The sequence below is a fragment of the Globicephala melas genome, chromosome 12 (genome assembly GCF_963455315.2).
Source record: "Globicephala melas chromosome 12, mGloMel1.2, whole genome shotgun sequence".
NCBI lineage: Eukaryota > Metazoa > Chordata > Mammalia > Artiodactyla > Delphinidae > Globicephala > Globicephala melas.
The window spans coordinates 70,200,055-70,218,203 of record NC_083325.1 but is presented as its reverse complement, the minus strand read 5'-3'; the positions used below and the strand labels follow the sequence as shown (position 1 = coordinate 70,218,203).

Genomic DNA, 18,149 nt, shown 5'->3' with positions numbered 1-18,149 from the left:
AAGATGGATACTTGGAACTAACATTAATTCACTTAAACAAATGGATCAAAACTCTTAATTTAAAAAAACAGATTGCTAAAGTGGCAGATAAGGGTAATGCTTGGCATTTGGCATTTTGATTCTTGCAAGGCACTAGACAAGTTTTTCATGATACCTTTGTAAACAAAGACTGGATAATTGAGTTAGTTGGAGTCACGTTTCATTGATCAGCCATTTCCAGAAAGGACTGACGAATGAGTCAACCTAGTAGATCTTGGTGGGTCACAGAGATCTGCTCTTAGTGCTGACCTGGTTGACCTGTTTATTAACTACTTAGATACAGATACAGAAATCATGCTTATTAGATGGAGAGAGGTTACAGGACTAAGCGCAGTTAATACATTCGATGACAGAGGCAAGATTCAAAATAATTTTCTTTTAATTTTTCTTTAGGATAATTTCAAACATTCACAGATTTAGACATTATGGTATAATAAACCCTATCTACCAATCATCCAGCTTCAACAATTTTCAACTCATGGTCCATCTTGTTTCTCCTATTCTCCCACCCCAACTTCCCTCCCTTCATTTTATTTTGAAGCAAATCCCAGACATCCTATTTGTTAAAAACAAAATTCGAACACTATTATCACACCTAAAAAGAAAACTCAGTAATTCCTTGATCATAAAATATCCATTTTTCAAATTTCCAATTGTCTCACAAATATTAAAAAAAGTACTTTTTGCAGTTTATTTGTTCAAATCAGGATCTAAACAAAGTCTATATACTGTAATTGGTTGATATGTTAGGTCTCTTTTATTCTACCAGTTGCCCTCTCTACCACTTTTTACCTTGCAATTTATTTGTAAATGAACCAAAATAATCTTGATAACAAAATGACAGTTAGTAGAGATAAACAGATGTAATACTAAAATTAAATCTTATAAAGTCAGCTGTAACAGTACAAAATGCTGGAGACACCTGCAGTTCGTGAATAAAGGTCTAGGATTTTCAGTTGGCCACAAACCTAAAATAGTCAACACTATGATATAGTTGCCAAAGTCCCAATATATACTTAGGTTACATTAACCCCAGTATGTACGCACACCACAAGATGTGGTGGGTCTTTTCTACCATACCAAGTCAAATCCTGCCTGGAATATTGTCCTGATTGTGGCTCCCAATACAGTTTTTCAGAGAGACTGAAAACTGGCACACTTAGACAAAGCCCTGATCCTGGTAAGAGAGCTGAAACACACTTCCTTTGGCCAGAGAGCAGCTGGAGAGAAGGGAGTGGGAGAGCTAGCTGTTTATCTGGGTGTGTGACTCAAGGCAGAGAGGGTCCTTAGAAACTGGGTATCCACAAGGAGATGGTGCTGGGAGAAGGAACATTCTTCTGGAACACTCACATTCAGGAGTTTTGAAGCTAAAGAAAGGGAAGAAGAAGCTCATTAGTTAGTGGGCGACACAGAAATAATCAGGTGTGACTACATGGTGGTAGCCAAGGGAACAAATTAAGAGTGTGTAGAATCATGGCATCAGGACAGTGGTGTAGTGTGGTCTGGGCTGGCAGATGATCAGAAAACGACTGGCCCATGTGGGAATTATGGGAAAGTAGGTCTGAGTACCCAGAAATGAGACACAAGAGCTGGGGCAGTACTTGGTTTCAGGCCTGAAAACTTTGATGTCAGTCCAATTTGAGCAGAAGCCAATCCCCAGGCAGAGTGAAGGAAACTGATGGGTGTTGTGCACCTACTAAGTGCTATACATACAGAACATTGTCTGACCCTCACAATAAACCTGCAAGGTAGGTATTTTATTCCTACTTTACAGACATAAAAACTGAGGCTTGGGACTTCCTTGGTGGTCCAGTGGTTAAGAATCCACCTTCCAGGATTTCCCTGGTGGTGCAGTGGTTCAGAATCTGCCTGCCAATGCAGGGGACACGGGTTCGATCCCTGGTCCGGGAAGATCCACATGCCGTGGAGCAACTAAGCCAGTGAGCCACAACTACTGAAGCCAATGCGCCTAGAGCCCGTGCTCTGCAACAAGAGAAACCACTACAATGATACGCCCATGCACCGCAACGAAGAGTAGCCCCCACTCATCGCAACTAGAGAAAGAGTGCAGGCAGCAACGAAAACCCATCGCAGCCAAAAGTAAACAAACAAAATAAATAAGTTTAAAAAAGAATCCACCTTCCAATGCAGGGGACGCAGGTTTGATCCCTGGTCGGAGAACTAAGATCCCACATGCCACAGGGCAACTAAGCCTGTGCCGTAACTACAGAGCCCATGCAGCCAACTAGAGAGCCCGCATGTCGCAACTACTGAGCCTGTAGACTGTAACTACTGAGCCCACGGGCCCTGGAGCCTGGGCGCCACACCTAGAGAGAAGCCCATGCACAGCAACTAAGAGACCATGCGCTGCAACTAAGACCCGACGCAGCCAAAAAATAAACAAATAAATAAATATTTTTTAAAAACCAAAAATCTGAGGCTCATAGAGGTCAGTTACTAGCCCAAGGTCATGAATGCCTAAGTGGCAGGGCCAGGATTCAGAACAGGCTGGCCTGGAGGCCAGAAGGATAGAGCTGACATGGGGGAAAAGCTAACCTTAGTGACTTAGCCATGAGGTCAATGCCAGGGCACCAACACCTGGGGAATATATCGTGTCAGCACTTGCTGTAGCTTCACATCTAGACCAAGAAATGGGTATAATAAGAGGACAATGGGGAGGGATGGGCTGGGATTTGGGGGTTAATAGATGCAAACTGTCATATATAGAATGGATAAACAACAAGGTCCCGCTGTATAGCACAGGGAACTATATTCAATATCCTGGGACAAACGATAATGGAAAAGAATATAAAAAAATGTATATACATGTATAATTGAGACACTTTACTGCACAGCAGAAATGAACACAACACTGTAAATCGAATATACATGAATTTAAAATATTAATTAAAAAGAAAAAGAGGACATTGAGCATTCTCCACAAAAACACGGACCAAGAATTTGGTCTTCATGTCGCCCCAGGCCTGGGCTCTTCTGGGTTTGAGCCTAGGCGTGGAATCCTCTTCTATAGGAGAGGAGAGATGTCTTTGTATTTTCCTCTGCTTTCCTCCTAAAGCAAATCCCAGAGTCACCAAGCAAAGGAAGACTATCTTTGGTAGACGGTGGGAGATGCTGGGGCCCAGCTCATCCTTTCTACCCAGGGATAGATTCCTGAGCCCTGTCCGTATCTCCAACAGCTCGGGGGTGGTCTTCAGCTCCCTTCAGAGCTGACAGGGGCAGTGCAAGGGTGGGAACCCCAGGTAAGAGTCAGGGAGCAAGAAGCCACCCACTGAAGAGGATGCTGGGATGGGGCAGGGCTGGGCTGGCCCAACCAGTTCAGCCCAGCCAGGAAAGGGCAAGTCAGATCTGGCTCAGCAAGGGCCACTGGGTGGGGGCGTGGTGCTGACTCAGGGCCTGGCAAGTCAGGTGACAGCCAAGGACAGCTGTTGCCTGGGTGTTTTTAGAAAACTGGCTGCCAAAGGCTCTCTCATGGGCTGCTTCTGCACCTACTCAGAAGCAGGCAGAGAAAATGGGGGCATCTTCTTTATAATAAGCTGTAGGCGTGGGGAATTAATAACCCGACCATACCCTGTTGATTCTTGCTTTAATGTACCTAGAGAACAGGAGCAGAAATTAGTCGAGTCTTCTGAATTCCCTTTGAATCCTTTGAAAATCACTGATCTGTTCCCCTTAGATCTTTTTAGGTACCTTGCCAGGAATCCAGTGCAGAGGTTAAGAGAGCAGGTGCTGAAGTCAGGAGGGCCTGGGATCAAAACCCAACTTTATCACTTATTATTTGTATGACTTTGATCAAGTTTCTTAAATTAAAACAAAACATACTTTTTTTTTTTTTTTTTTTGCGGTACGCGGGCCTATCACTGTTGTGGCCTCTCCCGTTGCGGAGCAACAGGCTCCGGACGCGCAGGCTCAGCGGCCATGGCTCACGGGCCCAGCCGCTCCATGGCATGTGGGATCTTCCCGGACCGGGGCACGAACCCGTGTCCCCTGCATCGGTAGGCGGACTCTCAACCACTGCGCCACCAGGGAAGCCCAAAACATACTTTTAATTATGGAAAAATTCAAATATATACGTTAGACATAACAGTATGAATTTCCATATACCTGTTACCCAGCTTGAACAATTATCGACCCATGGGCAACTTGTCTCATCCACATCCTACTCATCTACCTCCCTCCAATTATTTTAAAGGAGATCCCAGGCATCATCTCACTCCATCCCTCTTTATTCCTTTAAACTCTTGTTTCCTCATTTGAAAATGGGGATTATAATAATCCCCACCTCAGAGTATTAATGTGAGGTCATGCATGTAAAGGGCCAGCACAATGTAGGAACTCAGTAAATGATAACTTATAGTATTAGATTAAAATATAAAAATAAGAAATGTCTCTGCTACCCTCCCATCTCTCTGCCTGTGCCCTTCTTTCCTCTTGGTGACCCTTCCTTCTATCTGAGGACTCTCTCCCCTGGTCAGTACTAGGTCCAGTGCTGACATCACAAAAGGGTTAGGATGACTGCCCAGCTGTCCAGGCCTCAGGATGGGCTGGGAGTACAGGGTGCTTGAGCCCGAGGGAGGGAGCTGGAGGAAGGCAGTGGAGACACAGGGAAGAGGGATCAAAAGTACAGCAGCCTGGGAATTCCCTGGAGGCCCAGTGGTTAGGACTCTGTGCTTTCACTGCTGAGGGCCGGGGCTCAATCCCTGGTCGGGGAACTAAGATCCCACAAGCTGTGCTGTGCAGCCAAAAAAAACAGTACAGCAGCCTTGGGAGAGAGACCGGCAGACAGGGGCAAAGTTTGAGCAGGTCCAAGTGGCAAGGGCAGCAGAAAATAGGAAAGAGAAAGTGGATATGGTGAGAATATCAGGCAAAGTTGGAGTCACCCTAGGAGTTCTACCAGAAACAAGTGTGTCCGTCAGGAATCTTGGTTGCAGCACAGTCTGACTTTGGCAAATAGAAGCAGAAAATAAATTTACTGAAGGGCTACTGGGAAGCTCTCAGAATTACTGGGGAGGCTGGAGAACCAGGCTAAGGAATTGGGGCACAGAAACAGGCCACACATGCAGTCTGTTGAGGCCAGACAATGAGGTCATCACTGCCCTCTCTAGACACTAAAGAGATTCTGCAGCCGGCAGCAGGGCCAGCATTGGACGGAGGATACACCTAGCTCTGGGGCCCACGGGTGCCCTGGAAACCAGGTGCTCCTGCTGTACCCCACTGCCTTCTCAGTACACACCCCACTGCGCCTGCTTCTTTGTGTCCTAAGCCCCTGTGTCAAGGTTTTGGGCTGGTGCTTGAGACTGGTAGAGCCCCACTCATGTCCCCACAGCCTAGCTGTGTGTTTGGGGGTGCAGTGGGGGTGGGTGCTGGGGAGGAGAAGATAGTGGGAGGAGGGCTCTGCATACTGAAGACTCACGGTGGAGAGTTTCTTAGTCAAAGAAGGGGGTTCGGGCTTCCCTGGTGGCGCAGTGGTTGGGAGTCCGCCTGCCAATGCAGGGGACACGGGTTCGTGCCCCGGTCCGGGAAGATCCCACATGCCGCAGAGCGGCTGGGCCCGTGAGCCATGGCCGCTGAGCCTGCGCGTCCGGAGCCTGTGCTCCGCAACGGGAGAGGCCACAGCAGTGGGAGGCCCGCGTACCGGAAAAAAAAAAAGAAAGAAAAAAAAAAGAAGGGGGTTTAAGGCTTGGCAGCCAAAGACCTGTCAAATGTCCATTACACAAGGAAGGGAGTGTGAATATGGGTGAGGGGTGGCGGACTGGCACTGGTAAGAACAAGGCAAAGAAACAGGATCTCCATGTGGCTGTCAGGGACACCAGAGCCCTGAGGTAGGGCAAAGGGTAGTGGAATGCTGGATGCACAAGCTACATGGGAGAGAGCCTCGCTTCCTCCTGGGGGTATTTTGGACAAAAGAGATGGCTGAGCTCAGATATTATCTTGGCAGTGTCTAATTCAATTGGTATGTAGCATGAGGGCTTTTGATACCCTGCGCTTCTACCCTCTCTCTGGCTCTGGGAAAGAGGTGGGGCAGCCTGCAAATAACTGGGTGCTTAGTCTGAAAAGCTGGGACCAGACAGGGTTGGGCAAGGGCTGACAAGGGACAGCTGAGAGCAGAGTACAAGCTTTGTGAACAGGCAATTCCATGAAGTCTGAGCTTCCGTGATCAAATAAATGTGATCAAATCAATCTGCCACAAATTTTAAAATCTGCATGACTATTGTTACGCTATGTGTCAGTTAGGCATAAAAGCAAACAGCCAGAATCTGTGTTCTTTTTATCAAACCAAACCAAATATTTAGGGGTTTTCCCCCTCACTTTACTATTATTCTGATATCTATAAGGAGTATCAATCAATATCAGTTTCCTCTATCTCCATGTACAATGTTAATCCCTTCCTCACTTTTTTAAAAGTCCTTGTTTATTTATTACTCTTTTTGCTGTGCAAACATCACCACCACTTATTTCCAGAACATTTTTATCACCGCAAGAAGAAATCCATACCCACTAAGCAGCTGCTCCCATTTCCCCCAGCAACCATTAATCTGCTTCGTGTTTCTGTGAGATTGCGTATTCTGGACATTTCATGTAAACGGAATCACACTTTATTCCTTTTCATACATGTGAAAATAGAATATTTTCATACTTATGAATCATATAATATGGCCTTTGGTGACTGGCTTCTTTCATGTAGTGTAATGTTACGGTGCATCTGTGTTGTAGCATGTATCAGTACTTTATTAAAATAATATTTTGTTTATCCATTTGTCAGTTAATGGACATTTGTGTTGTTTCCATCTTTTAGTTATTGTGAATAGTCCTGCTAAGAACATTTATGTACAAGTTTTTGTTGAGCACCTGTTTTCACTTCTTTTGGATGTATACCCAGGAATGAAATTATGAGGTCACATGGTAATTTTATGTTAATTTACTAAGGAACTACTAAACTGTTTTCCACAGTGTCTGTACTATTTAACATTTCCACCAGCAATGAATAAGAGTTCCAATTTCTCCACATCCTTGTCAACACTTGTTATTTTCCCTTTATTATTATAGCTATCCAAGTGGATGTGGAGTAGTATCTCACTGTGGTTTAAATTTGCATTTCTTAATGACTAATGATGTTGAGCATCTTTTCACATACTTGTTGGCCATTTGTACATCTTCTTTGAAAAAATGTCTGAAAAGACATTTTCTGACATGAAATGATCTGAAGAGACGTTTTTAATTTATGTATTATTAATTTATTTTTTGGCCGTTCTGTGTGGCTTGTGGGATCTTAGTTCCCCAACCAGGGATTGAACCTGGGCCATGGCAGTGAAAGCGCTGAATCCTAACCAGTGGACCGCCAGGGAATTCCCCCTCTTGTTTTATCTCATTTTATATTTTTCCCTTCTTCCCTTCTCAATGTCCTCTCCCTCCACAGGTTCCCTCTCTAATGTTGGATGGGTGTTATTAAATACCCATGAAACTTCATAAAACATAGTTTTGCTTTTTTTTTTTTTTAGTTTTGCATGTTTTTAATTTACATGAATGGCATTGTACTATAAATCAGTTTGTTTCCTTTGTTTCAGTTTTCTATGTTGCTGAATGTGTAGCTAGTTAGTAGTTTAATATTGCTATAAGGTATTCAATAGCATGTGGGGTAAGCCATGGGCGGGCCTGCTATAGGCCCAATAGTACACCAGGAATTTTCTTTTCTTTTCTTTTGAAGTATTATTTTAAAAACATATTTGTGTATATATGTATTTATTTATTTGGCTGCGCCAGGTCTTAGCTGCAGCATGCTGGATCTTTGTTGCGGCATGCGGGCTCTTAGTTGTGGCATGTAGGGCCTTAGTTGCGGCATGCGGGATCCAGCTCCCCGACCAGGGATCGAACCCAGGCCCCCTGCACTGGGAGCACGGAGTCTTAACCACTGGACCACCAGGGAAGTCCCCAACAGGAGTTTTCTTACGTGGTAGATGGTAGACCCTTGAATGCTGACCCAGCCCCTCCCCAAGCCTAATCTTACAAAAACTTAGTCCTGACTGAACTCATTAGACAAGTTTTCTCCCTCTGAAAAGCCTGCTCTGATCACCAGAATTGGGGCATGTTTCTGTGGGGAACTAGGAAGGCATTGTTCTTTGCAAGTTTGCTAATTTATTAGTAAACTGAAGTGATAACAAACTTGACTTGGGTCTGAGTTTTCATATTAGCCAATTTTCAAACCCAAGCCAACTCTTTATCACCTGGACTAACCACCAGGGAATTCCCCGGGAAGGCAGTTTCCTCTCAGTCAGGTACCAAACCACCTCAGCCTTACAGAGTATCCCAACTGGCCCTTACTACTATAATAAGGTAATAGCCTGATCTGGGCATTTTCACAGGGTTATGTTATCAACTCAAGCACAGTGTTCAATTATGGATGCCACGCTCGAAAACGGACACGTGCAAATCAGAATGGTGGCACTAACAGTTATCTGAGGGTCATCTTATTTGAAGAGGGTTAGTTTGGAGCAGTTTAGAGGAAAATACCAATGCTATCTTTAGATAGTTGAAGAGTTGTCAAGTGAATATAGGGGAAGGTTTATTCTGTGTTGCTCCAGAGGACAGAATTAAAACAAGTTGATGATATAACATGGAAGCACACTTAGACTCAGTGCACTCTTCCGTCAGAAATATCCAGCCCTGCAAACAGCAATCAGCCCTGCAATCAGCCTTCTTGCCATCAGCAGCTCACTGGCAGTGTTCACACAGAGGCTGGACAGGCCATACGTTGGTTTCGGCATTTCTTCACAGAGCAGAAATCAGTTTAGATGACTTCCAAACTTTTTTCTAATGCAGACACAATTCAACCTAATTAATATTCATTGAGCCCCTATTACATGCAAGATACTGGGCTGGGTATTATAGGAGATACAACAGTGCTTCCTTAGATGGTTTACATCTTATGGGGGAAGAGAATTAGTGTTTAATGAACCACTTGTTCTCCTGCCAGGTTCTTTGCATAGATTAGTTTAATCTTTACAATAGCTTGAATTTCACAGCTACTGATAACCTCAGTTTCCAGATGAGGAAACTGACGTTCGGAATGCTAAGAAATGGTCTAAGATGACCCAGCTAAAATGAGATGGAACAACGATTCAAGATCAGATCACTGTGGGGACTTCCGTGGTGGTGCAGTGGTTAAGAGTCCACTTGCCAATGCAGGGGACATGGGTTCAAGCCCTGGTCCGGGAAGATCCCACATGCTGTGGAGCAACTAAGCCTGTGTGCCACGACTACTGAGCCTGTGTGCCACAACTACTGAAGTCCACGTGCCTAGAGCTCGTGATCCGCAACAAGAGAAGCCACCTCAATGAGAAGCCCGTGCACCGCAACGAAGAGTAGCCCCTGCTCGCCGCAACTAGAGAAAGCCCGTGTGCAGCAATGAAGACCCAACACAGCTAAAAATAAAAAAAAAAAAAAAAAATCAGATCATTGTGACTCCATTATACCGTGCCATGAGTCTACGAATTTATGTTAAGTGTAGCTTCATACTTCTTGTCTTGGCAAAGGGTTAAAGCATTCCCCTCTTGTCATTGTCTTTTTAAGTCTGATGAATCCTCTACGTCTTGATGCTTGAGATACAGTTTTCTGGAGAGATATCTAAGTTTCTGTTCCATTGGGGTTCCAAGTCTTTCCTTGAGCAGACCTCTTTCCTCACTTTGCCAATGCTCCCCTGGGTTCTGCCTTTAGGAAGTGCTTTTTTTCTCCAACTCTATTCTGCCCTAACTTTTAGTGGCTTCTAGGGTTTTTTCCAATCGTCTCAGGCATGTCAAGTTGCCAAAACCTGTGCTCTCTGCCCTTTTCTCTCTCTCAGTTTACCTAAAGCCTTTTTTGCTCTTCAGAGCTCTGACCGCTGCTACAATAAATACCCCAGTTTTCCTTTGACAGCGGAAGTGTGCCTTATAGCCCTCTTTTGTATTGATCCATCTGGGGGTTTACTATGCACCTCTTCATGTTAACAGAGAACCACTATGTTTGTTCATTTCTTGGTGCTCTCCATTTTCTAAGTAAAAAATGAATGAGCAGTTATTACTTTAATATATAGTTGAATAGCCAATTATTAGCAAATAATCATCCTTTGCCTTAGATGATTCTTTTGTTTTCCTTTAGATATTAAAAAAAGAGATTAACTTACATATTTACATTTTAATATGTAAATGTAAATATACAGTTCCTAGTGTGGTTAGGGCTCCTGCTTGACCGATAGTCACTTTTAGAAGAGGCATAGAGTTGCAAAGATGGATTTAGGGGAAGTTTTTCCCTTCTAGGAGATCCCTATAGATTAACAGAATGCATTACTTGTCTCAAAACTATGAGATTTTTTTTTAACTTATGTCCCTCTAGATTTGCTTTTTTCAGCAAGCCAATGATCCCCAAACAGAAAAAGTTTTCTCAGTTCTTGTGGTGGTAATAACATTTCTGAACATTAACTAAAGGCCAAACATTATGTCTTATTTCATCCTCACTCAACCCTATAGTAGTTTTTATCTTGTTCCTACTTTACAGATGAGGAAACAGGTTTAGAGAGGTTAAGTAACTTACCCAAGGTCTCTAACAAAGTGACAGATATAGAATCTTAGGTCCAGCCAACTCAAGGCCCATGTTTATAACCACTGTGCTGGACCAATTGCTCCAACAGAAGTGAATAGAGATTCATCCGCTGGAGTTGATGGTGGGAAGTTTTTTTTTAGGGGGCAGTTGTCTGCTGCCTTCAGCCATTGTATTTCTTTCTTTTGGTCTCCTTTTGATGATTCCATTAAATCTTCACAGCTTGTCAGTTCCAATTCTTGTTTCTCCCTGTTTTAATATTTCATTCTCCTTCTGACCTATTCCTGTTCTTGGTTCAACTTCCTTTGGCACCATGTTTTGTCCAGGATGGCTTGTTGCTTTGATCATTTATAAGTATTCTAAATTTACTTGTAATTTTCTGCTTTCTTTTTCCTTATGGTGCAATTCATTGCTCTTATCTCTTAGTAATAATAGTAATCATTTATATTTGCATAGTGTTTTACAGTATAAAAAGTACATTTACTTGCATTATCTTATTTAATTTTTAAAACAGTCTCATGAGGTACTATATTCTTTTGATGTATGAGGCTTAGTGAGGTTAAATGAATCACAGAGCTAGTCAGTAGCACAATTGGTTTTTTTTTAAATTTTTATTTATTTTTGGCTGTGTTGCATCTTTGTTGCTGCACTCCGGCTTTCTCTAGTTGCGGCGAGCGGAGGCTACTCTTCGTTGTGGTGCACGGGCTTCCCATTGCGGTGGCTTCTCTTGCTGGGAGCACGGACTCCAGACGCGTGGGCTTCAGTAGTTGTGGTTCGCAGACTCAGTACTTGTGGCTTGCGGGCTCTAGAGCGCAGGCTCAGTGTTTGTGGCGCATGGGCCCAGTTGCTCTGCGGAATGTGGGATCCTTCTGGACCAGGGCTCGAACCCGTGTCCCCTGCATTGGCAGGCGGATTCTTAACCACTGGGCCACTAGGGAAGCCCACACAGTTGGTTCTTGAGTCTATGTTCTCTGATTCCAAGTTAAGTGTTCATTCCACTATATCACAGTTGCTCCATTAGTACTAACAGTATTTCTTGTTCATAGAAATAAACTCTAAAATGGAGTTAGGTGAGTTCTTCATGTATTTTCTAAAATTAATAAAATATTGCTCCAAAGGTATTATCTTCCCATTCACTTCTCTTGAATTTTCAATCCCTCCCCACTCCCAGCATTTTGAAAGTTTCTCCAAATTAGTACTGTTTTCCAGGAAAAAAAAAAAAAAGTGAATCTATCTCTGAATTTCATTTGCTTTTTCCTTCACTAAACATGTTTTGATGTTCTGATATATTCAAGGCACTGTGCAAAGTGATGTATGCAATAGTCACAGCCCTCAAGGATATTCCAGTTTGAGAAAATACGATATGTACATAAATGTCTTTCAGAAAATGTAGAAAATGTGTCATAAGAAATGTCTAAATAAAGAGTTGTGGGAAGAAGAATATCCACGTAGCTATTCACCAAAATGCTAATAGTCGTTATCTCTGGGGTAGAATTTTTAAGAATTAAAATTTTTGTTTTGCTTATCTGCAGGTTTTAAGTTTCTAAAAGTAAATATGTATTATTTGTGGAAATGAAAAGGAGGAAACATACTTGATTTTTTAGTGCTAGGGAGTTCAAAGGTGGAACAAGTTCCTTCTTAGAGAGTGTGCTGTGGAAGACAGGCTATGGTGAGGACATCTAAGTTGAAGGGATGTGGGTGGGATGAGCAGCGGTGTGCACTTTGCATGGAGAGAACCACAGTAAACTAAGCATGAAATCAAGAAGATACAGAGTAACTGTGAGAAAGATGAGTAGTTCAGCCTGTCTAGAGACTAGTATGTGGAAGATAGATAGGGTAGGAAATAAAGTTTGTTGGCTAGGGCCTGGCGCTCCTTAAGTGCCAGGTGAGGAGGCCAGCATTTCAGAACTGAGATATTCCTGCAGACTACAACAAACACATCCAATGTGCTGGGGAAGGCTCATGGGGCAGTAATTCTCTAACAGGAGGTAGGACTAAATCAAGATATGAAGGCAGAGCAGAATATTGGCAGGCTATGGTGATAAGAACAGTGGTAGCCTCTGGGCAATCAGTACTTAGCATCAGGAAGGTCAAACAAAGACCTTCCTCTAAGAAGGCCCTGGGGAAGAATGAGAGTGTGAACACAGGAACTAGGCAGTAGTAAATAGGCAAAGTCCCAGGAACTGGAGGGGTAGGTTTTACAGCAATGTGATGACTTAGCAGTGGGGCTGCCATTCAAGGGAAGACTTCATTCTTTTTTTTTTTTTTTAAATTAATTAATTAATTTTCGGCTACGTTGGGTCTTCGTTGCTGCACGCGGGCTTTCTCTAGTTGCGGCGAGCAGGGGCTACTCTTTGTTGCGGTGCGCGGGCTTCTCATTGCAGTGGCTTCTCTTGTTGTGTAGCACAGGCTGTAGGTGCGCGGGCTTCAGTAGTCATGGCACGCGGGCTCAGTAGTTGTGGCTCATGGGCTCTAGAGCACAGGCTCAGTAGTTGTGGCACACGGGCTTAGTTGTTCCGCAGCATATGGGATCTTCCCGGACCAGGGATCAAACCCGTGTCCCCTGCATTGGCAGGCAGATTCTTAACAACTGTGCCACCAGGAAGTCCCTGGGAAGACTTCACTCTTAACAATAACAGAGAGAGCAAGGGGCAGAGAGATTAAAGAGGAAGAAATCAGGGAGAGAGACTGGGAAATACATGTGGGAAGAATGATAAAGACAATCCTGAGTCACTATCTTTTCACGCAGGGATTTCTTACATGTTGTAGAGGCAGGTCCTGAAAGTTGAAGCTGAAGACTGGAACCATGAACTGGCCAGCTGTGCACTTTCTAGAAAAATACAGAGACAATACCTTAATTACTGGTATGAACATATAAATATACCTATTTTCTTTCTTGGCTTTGCACATATTTGGACTAGATTCTGTACAGAGCAATTCTTTTTTTTTGCGGTATGCGGGCCTCTCACTGTTGTGGCCTCTCCCATTGTGAACACAGGCTCTGGACGCACAGGCCCAGCAGCCATGGCTCACGGGCCTAGCTGCTCTGCGGCATGTAGGATCTTCCCAGACCGGGGCACGAACTCGCGTCCCCTGCATCGGCAGGCGGACTCTCAACCACTACGCCACCAAGGAAGCCCTGTACAGAGCAATTTTAAAAGCAGGTATAAGCTCCAAGCTACTACTACTAAATTGGCATTTTCTTTCACTGTTTCAATTATTATCAAATATTACTTCGCAACTCTAGGTATACCTTTAGGCCTACATGGACTCCCATTTTATTCTTATTTTCTAGAGTCAGAGATCATGCCTGATCACTCTAGTGGCCTTCAGTGGTAGACAGGGCTTGAGGTTTAGGCCTCACTGCAGCAAAACCTTTAATTAATTTTAGGAAAGCCAAACATTAAGTACTTGCTGAGCCTTCCAATTTTCGCCTTCTTGCAGTATGATGTCCTGTAGAAGTGTTCTTCCCTTTTCCCTTGCGCATGTAGTGGCCGGCTCTGCCACTGCCAGTGTGACCTCTGGCAAGTCCCTAACCTCCCTGAGCCTTAGACTCATCTGTAAATTACGTGCAGGAGTTGAATTATGACTTAAAGATATTACAGCTCTAAACTTCTAGGATCCTGATACAATACTAAATAAACTTCATTAATAGTATAATTAATTACTAAAGTTCCAGAATATTGAGTGCATGGAGAAAAGGCTCTAACTGATAAAACTGTTGGAAACAACTGGGATAAACAAAGAAATTTAAAAAAAATTATTTTTCATTTTTAGTTGCCCACTGTCCCCAACATTTATGTAGTGGAACTAATTAGGCTTTCTATGTTTAAAAATCATAACTTTCTAAAATGCTTCACAACATTGGGGCTTGAGTTAATTGTAGTTCTTTTGAAAGGAAGAATCACATTAATACTGATGATTTTCCTGAATGTTATGACTCTGAATTGATGACAAACCTGTGAGGCACTGATCATAGCTCATTTTGTGATGTGCATGGCTAGGCTATTTTAGAATTGTGGCATTATTCCTAATAAGACATTCCCAATTGGAGAAAGAATGATTCATAGAGAATAAGGTTTAAATGACAAGAGCAATTCCAGAAACAGAACGGAGAGTGAGATTAGAGAAGACAGGCATCTTCAGAAACGAACGAAGCTTTAGGGGTAGTTGGAAAAGAAGAATGTAAGACAAGTCTTCAAAGAATGGGAGACTGAAATACGATTACCCTACTGCCTAAAGACTAATTTTAATTACATATTAAATACACAAACATTTTGGTGGTGGTGGGGCGTAAAAATGCAGTTTTTACTTCTTTCCCAATCCCTGTTGCTTTTTTTTTTTTTTTTTTTTTGCGGTACGCGGTCCTCTCACTGCTGTGGCCTCTCCTGTTGCCGAGCATAGGCTCCGGACGCGCAGGCTCAGCGGCCATGGCTCACGGACCCAGCCGCTCTGCGGCATGTGGGATCTTTCCGGCCCGGGGCACGAACCCGCTTCCCCAGCATCAGCAGGCGGACTCTCAACCACTGCGCTACCAGGGAAGCCCCAATCCCTGTTTCTTGCTTTCCAGATGTCTCAGGGTTTTCTCCTGTATCGGGCTGAACCAGCCCACCAGGTTCAACTACTCTGCCATCACATCCTAGGTGTGCTTCGGAGCCATGACACACACTAAGAAAGGTAGGGCAGGAGTATGAACATTTAAACTACAGAAAGGAAGAAGAAAGGGAAGGTATACCTGAGACTGATGGAAAGAGAGGGAAGGAAGAGTGCTAGGCATATGAAAAGAAAGTGCAAGGAAAAGACAGCGGGGTTGGGGCTGGCTTCACTATCTCTCAATTTGGTACATTGATGGTTCGATTCTGGCGGCAGGGAGGGGCCCCGCTTCCTCAGCATGGTACTATTGGGCTCTCCCTATTGCAAAAGGGTGGCCAAGGGCTTCCCCGCTGGCACAGTAGTTAAGACTCTGCCTGCCAATGCAGGGGACACGGGTTCGAGCCCAGGTCTGGGAAGATCCCACATGCCGCGGGGCAACTAAGCCTGTGTGCCACAACTACAGAGCCTGCGCTCTAGAGCCCGCGAGCCACAACTACTGAGGCCGCGTGCTACAACTACTGAGACCGAGTGCTACAACTACTGAAGCCCAGGCGCCTAAAGCCTGTGTTCTGCAACAAGAGAAGCCACCGCAAAGAGAAGCCCGTGCACCGCAACGAAGAGTAGACCCAGCTCGCCGCAACTAGAGAAAGCCCGCGTGCAGCAACGAAGACCCAACGCAGCCAAAAATAAAAATAAATAATAAAAAAATTAATTAATAAAAAAAAAAGTGTCCAAGTTCTGGAGCCGGTTCTCCACGTAGAGCACAGCACCGGCGCTTCCACTTGGTGGGGAGGTTGGCCCTGCACCCAAGTGTTCCTCGGCCCTCTACTCCTCGCCCTGGAGGGCAGATTACATCATCCCAACTGAGCAGCGTGGCCAGTTTTTCCCATTTCAAACTCCTGCTCTCTTGAACGCCAACTCTGGTTCCTTAAGTAAACCGGGACGGAGCTTAATGTTTCCCCCGCCCCGACTAGCCACGAGAGAGGGCACTCAGGATGCGCCTCATTTTAGCAAAGAGGCTATTAAATGACCCAGGGCGCTACTTTTTCTCACATTTACGGCTACAGCTACACAGGAACACACGGCGACCCAAGCTCTTGGCTGCGCCAAGACTCTCAGCGAAACACACGCGCCAAACGCGGCCCGAAGCATCCTCAGCTGAGCCCGGTGAGCGACCTGAGGAGGAAAACGGTGGATGTCAAAGGGCTACTCCAGCATGCCGCGCCTGCGCAGTCACTAGGCAGCGCCCCCCCGCGGGGCGTGCTCGTAACGCTGCGCACCCTATCAGACGGCCGCAGGGAGCGCGCCCGCGGCCTCGCCTTCTCTCGTCCCTCCCCTCTCTAGTCTCCGTCGGGGCTTAGACTGAGGCTCGGAGACCTAACGCTCGACTCTGCGCCCCCGCGGGCCCCCACGCCCTCTGGTGCGCGTGCGCAGAGGCGGCCCGCAGGGCGAGGGCGCGAGGGGAGGGCGGGCGTACGTCCTTGCGTGCGTCTCAGGCAGCGCGCACGCCGGCGTGAGAGGGCACGGGGAAAAGGTGGCTCTGGCCGGGGCGGCTCGGCTTCCTGTGGCTATGTAGCTGAGCTCGTCGGCTCCGGGTTCTCCTTCGCTGCCATCGCCGCGTCCTAGCGCGGAGCGGTTGCTCGCGAGGGATACTGTCTTCACGCCCGCCGCTCTCCCTCGACGGCTGAGCTTGCTTGCTCGCCCGTGGGAGCGTCCCGGCCGAGCAGCCCTGAGGGGGGAGGGGAGGCCATTTTGTCCCGACCGACTCCCCGGAACCGGGCGGAGCGGCTGGGAGAGGCTGCGGAGCCGCGGTCGCCGCCCTCGGAGGCACCGGACGCTTCCACCGTCGGGGCTTCCTCGACGAGGCTGTTCCTAGGTCGCCCGCGCCCTCTCGAGCCCTCCTTTTTCCCACGCTTTCCCGGTCCTCCGGCCTGAGAACGCCCGAGAGAGGAGGAGTTGGCCGTAGTGAGAGGGACCGATCCCTTGGGGCCGCCGGCGGCGAGAGCCTGTGCCGCTCCTCCCAATGGCGAAGAAGACGTACGACCTGCTTTTCAAGCTGCTCCTGATAGGGGACTCGGGAGTGGGGAAGACCTGCGTCCTTTTTCGTTTTTCGGATGATGCCTTCAATACCACCTTTATTTCCACCATAGGTAAGACCTGTGGGAGGGTGGTGTGCGGTCTCTGCATCTGCAAACCGTTTCTTTTATTCCAGACATCTTGCTTCCAGTAATATACGCCTTTGTTTCAGTGATTCTGATTCCAGGCGACAGACCCAAGTTACTGTTTGAATCGGCATCGAGCTTTCTGGGGCGGGGTCTTCCCAAGCTTTGCATCCGGTCTTTTGCTTTCAAGTCTCTCACTCTGCTCGGTGCCTGCTGTTACAAAATATGCAGCATTAACAGCGTTCCAGAATCCTATTTCTTTAAGCGTCTGGATTGGCTTTTTCCATGTTTGTGTGGCGTTACTGGCTGTACGATATTTGTAAGGGATTTATTTTGGTGGTTGGGACTGAAGCATTAGGAGTCATTTGGTAAAGGCCTGGATTCATACTTCAGGGCAAAGAAGATTCCATATGGTCTTAAAGTAAACTTGAGGATTTGTGTGAGGAATAATTAAGGCAAATTAGAAGGGAAAAGTGAGTTGCTCGGCGTTGACTAATCCATTGATGTGTCAAACAATCGGAGGCTCTTCGTGCTTGGGGTGGGACTCTGGCATGTTTGCTCACAGAGCTGTTCGACACATCAACAGAAGCAGTAATCTAATGGAGACGATCAGCTTCTGTCCTCGAACCCGAAAAAATGAAGTTCTCCCTTCTGTTTACGCTAGAATTTACAGGGAAGTGTCTTGCCAGTCATAGCCTTGGGACTTCTAATGTACTTTTCACCTCATGTTTCAGAATTATTTAGTGTGAAAATAAGAGCTAAAGATTG

The 18,149-nt window shown here is 45.5% G+C and overlaps 1 protein-coding gene and 1 long non-coding RNA gene across 2 annotated transcripts in view; one reads left to right on the top strand and one right to left on the bottom strand.

Annotated features, from left to right (window-relative positions):
- Nucleotides 1-337: 337 nt before the first annotated feature.
- LOC138842913 (uncharacterized) lies at nt 338-16,623 on the bottom strand. The gene is made up of 3 exons (XR_011377891.1): nt 16,273-16,623; nt 13,387-13,456; nt 338-1,406 (listed from the first exon to the last, which is right to left on the bottom strand). It is a non-coding gene; the product is annotated as an uncharacterized lncRNA (long non-coding RNA).
- Nucleotides 16,624-16,702: 79 nt separating this feature from the next.
- Nucleotides 16,703-18,149, top strand: part of RAB10 (RAB10, member RAS oncogene family) — a 73,645-nt gene continuing 72,198 nt past the window's right edge. The window contains exon 1 of the mRNA XM_030858205.3: nt 16,703-17,369. Within this exon, the coding sequence (XP_030714065.1) occupies nt 17,243-17,369 (127 nt within the window). The 5' untranslated portion in view covers nt 16,703-17,242. The remainder of the gene's footprint in view (nt 17,370-18,149) is intronic.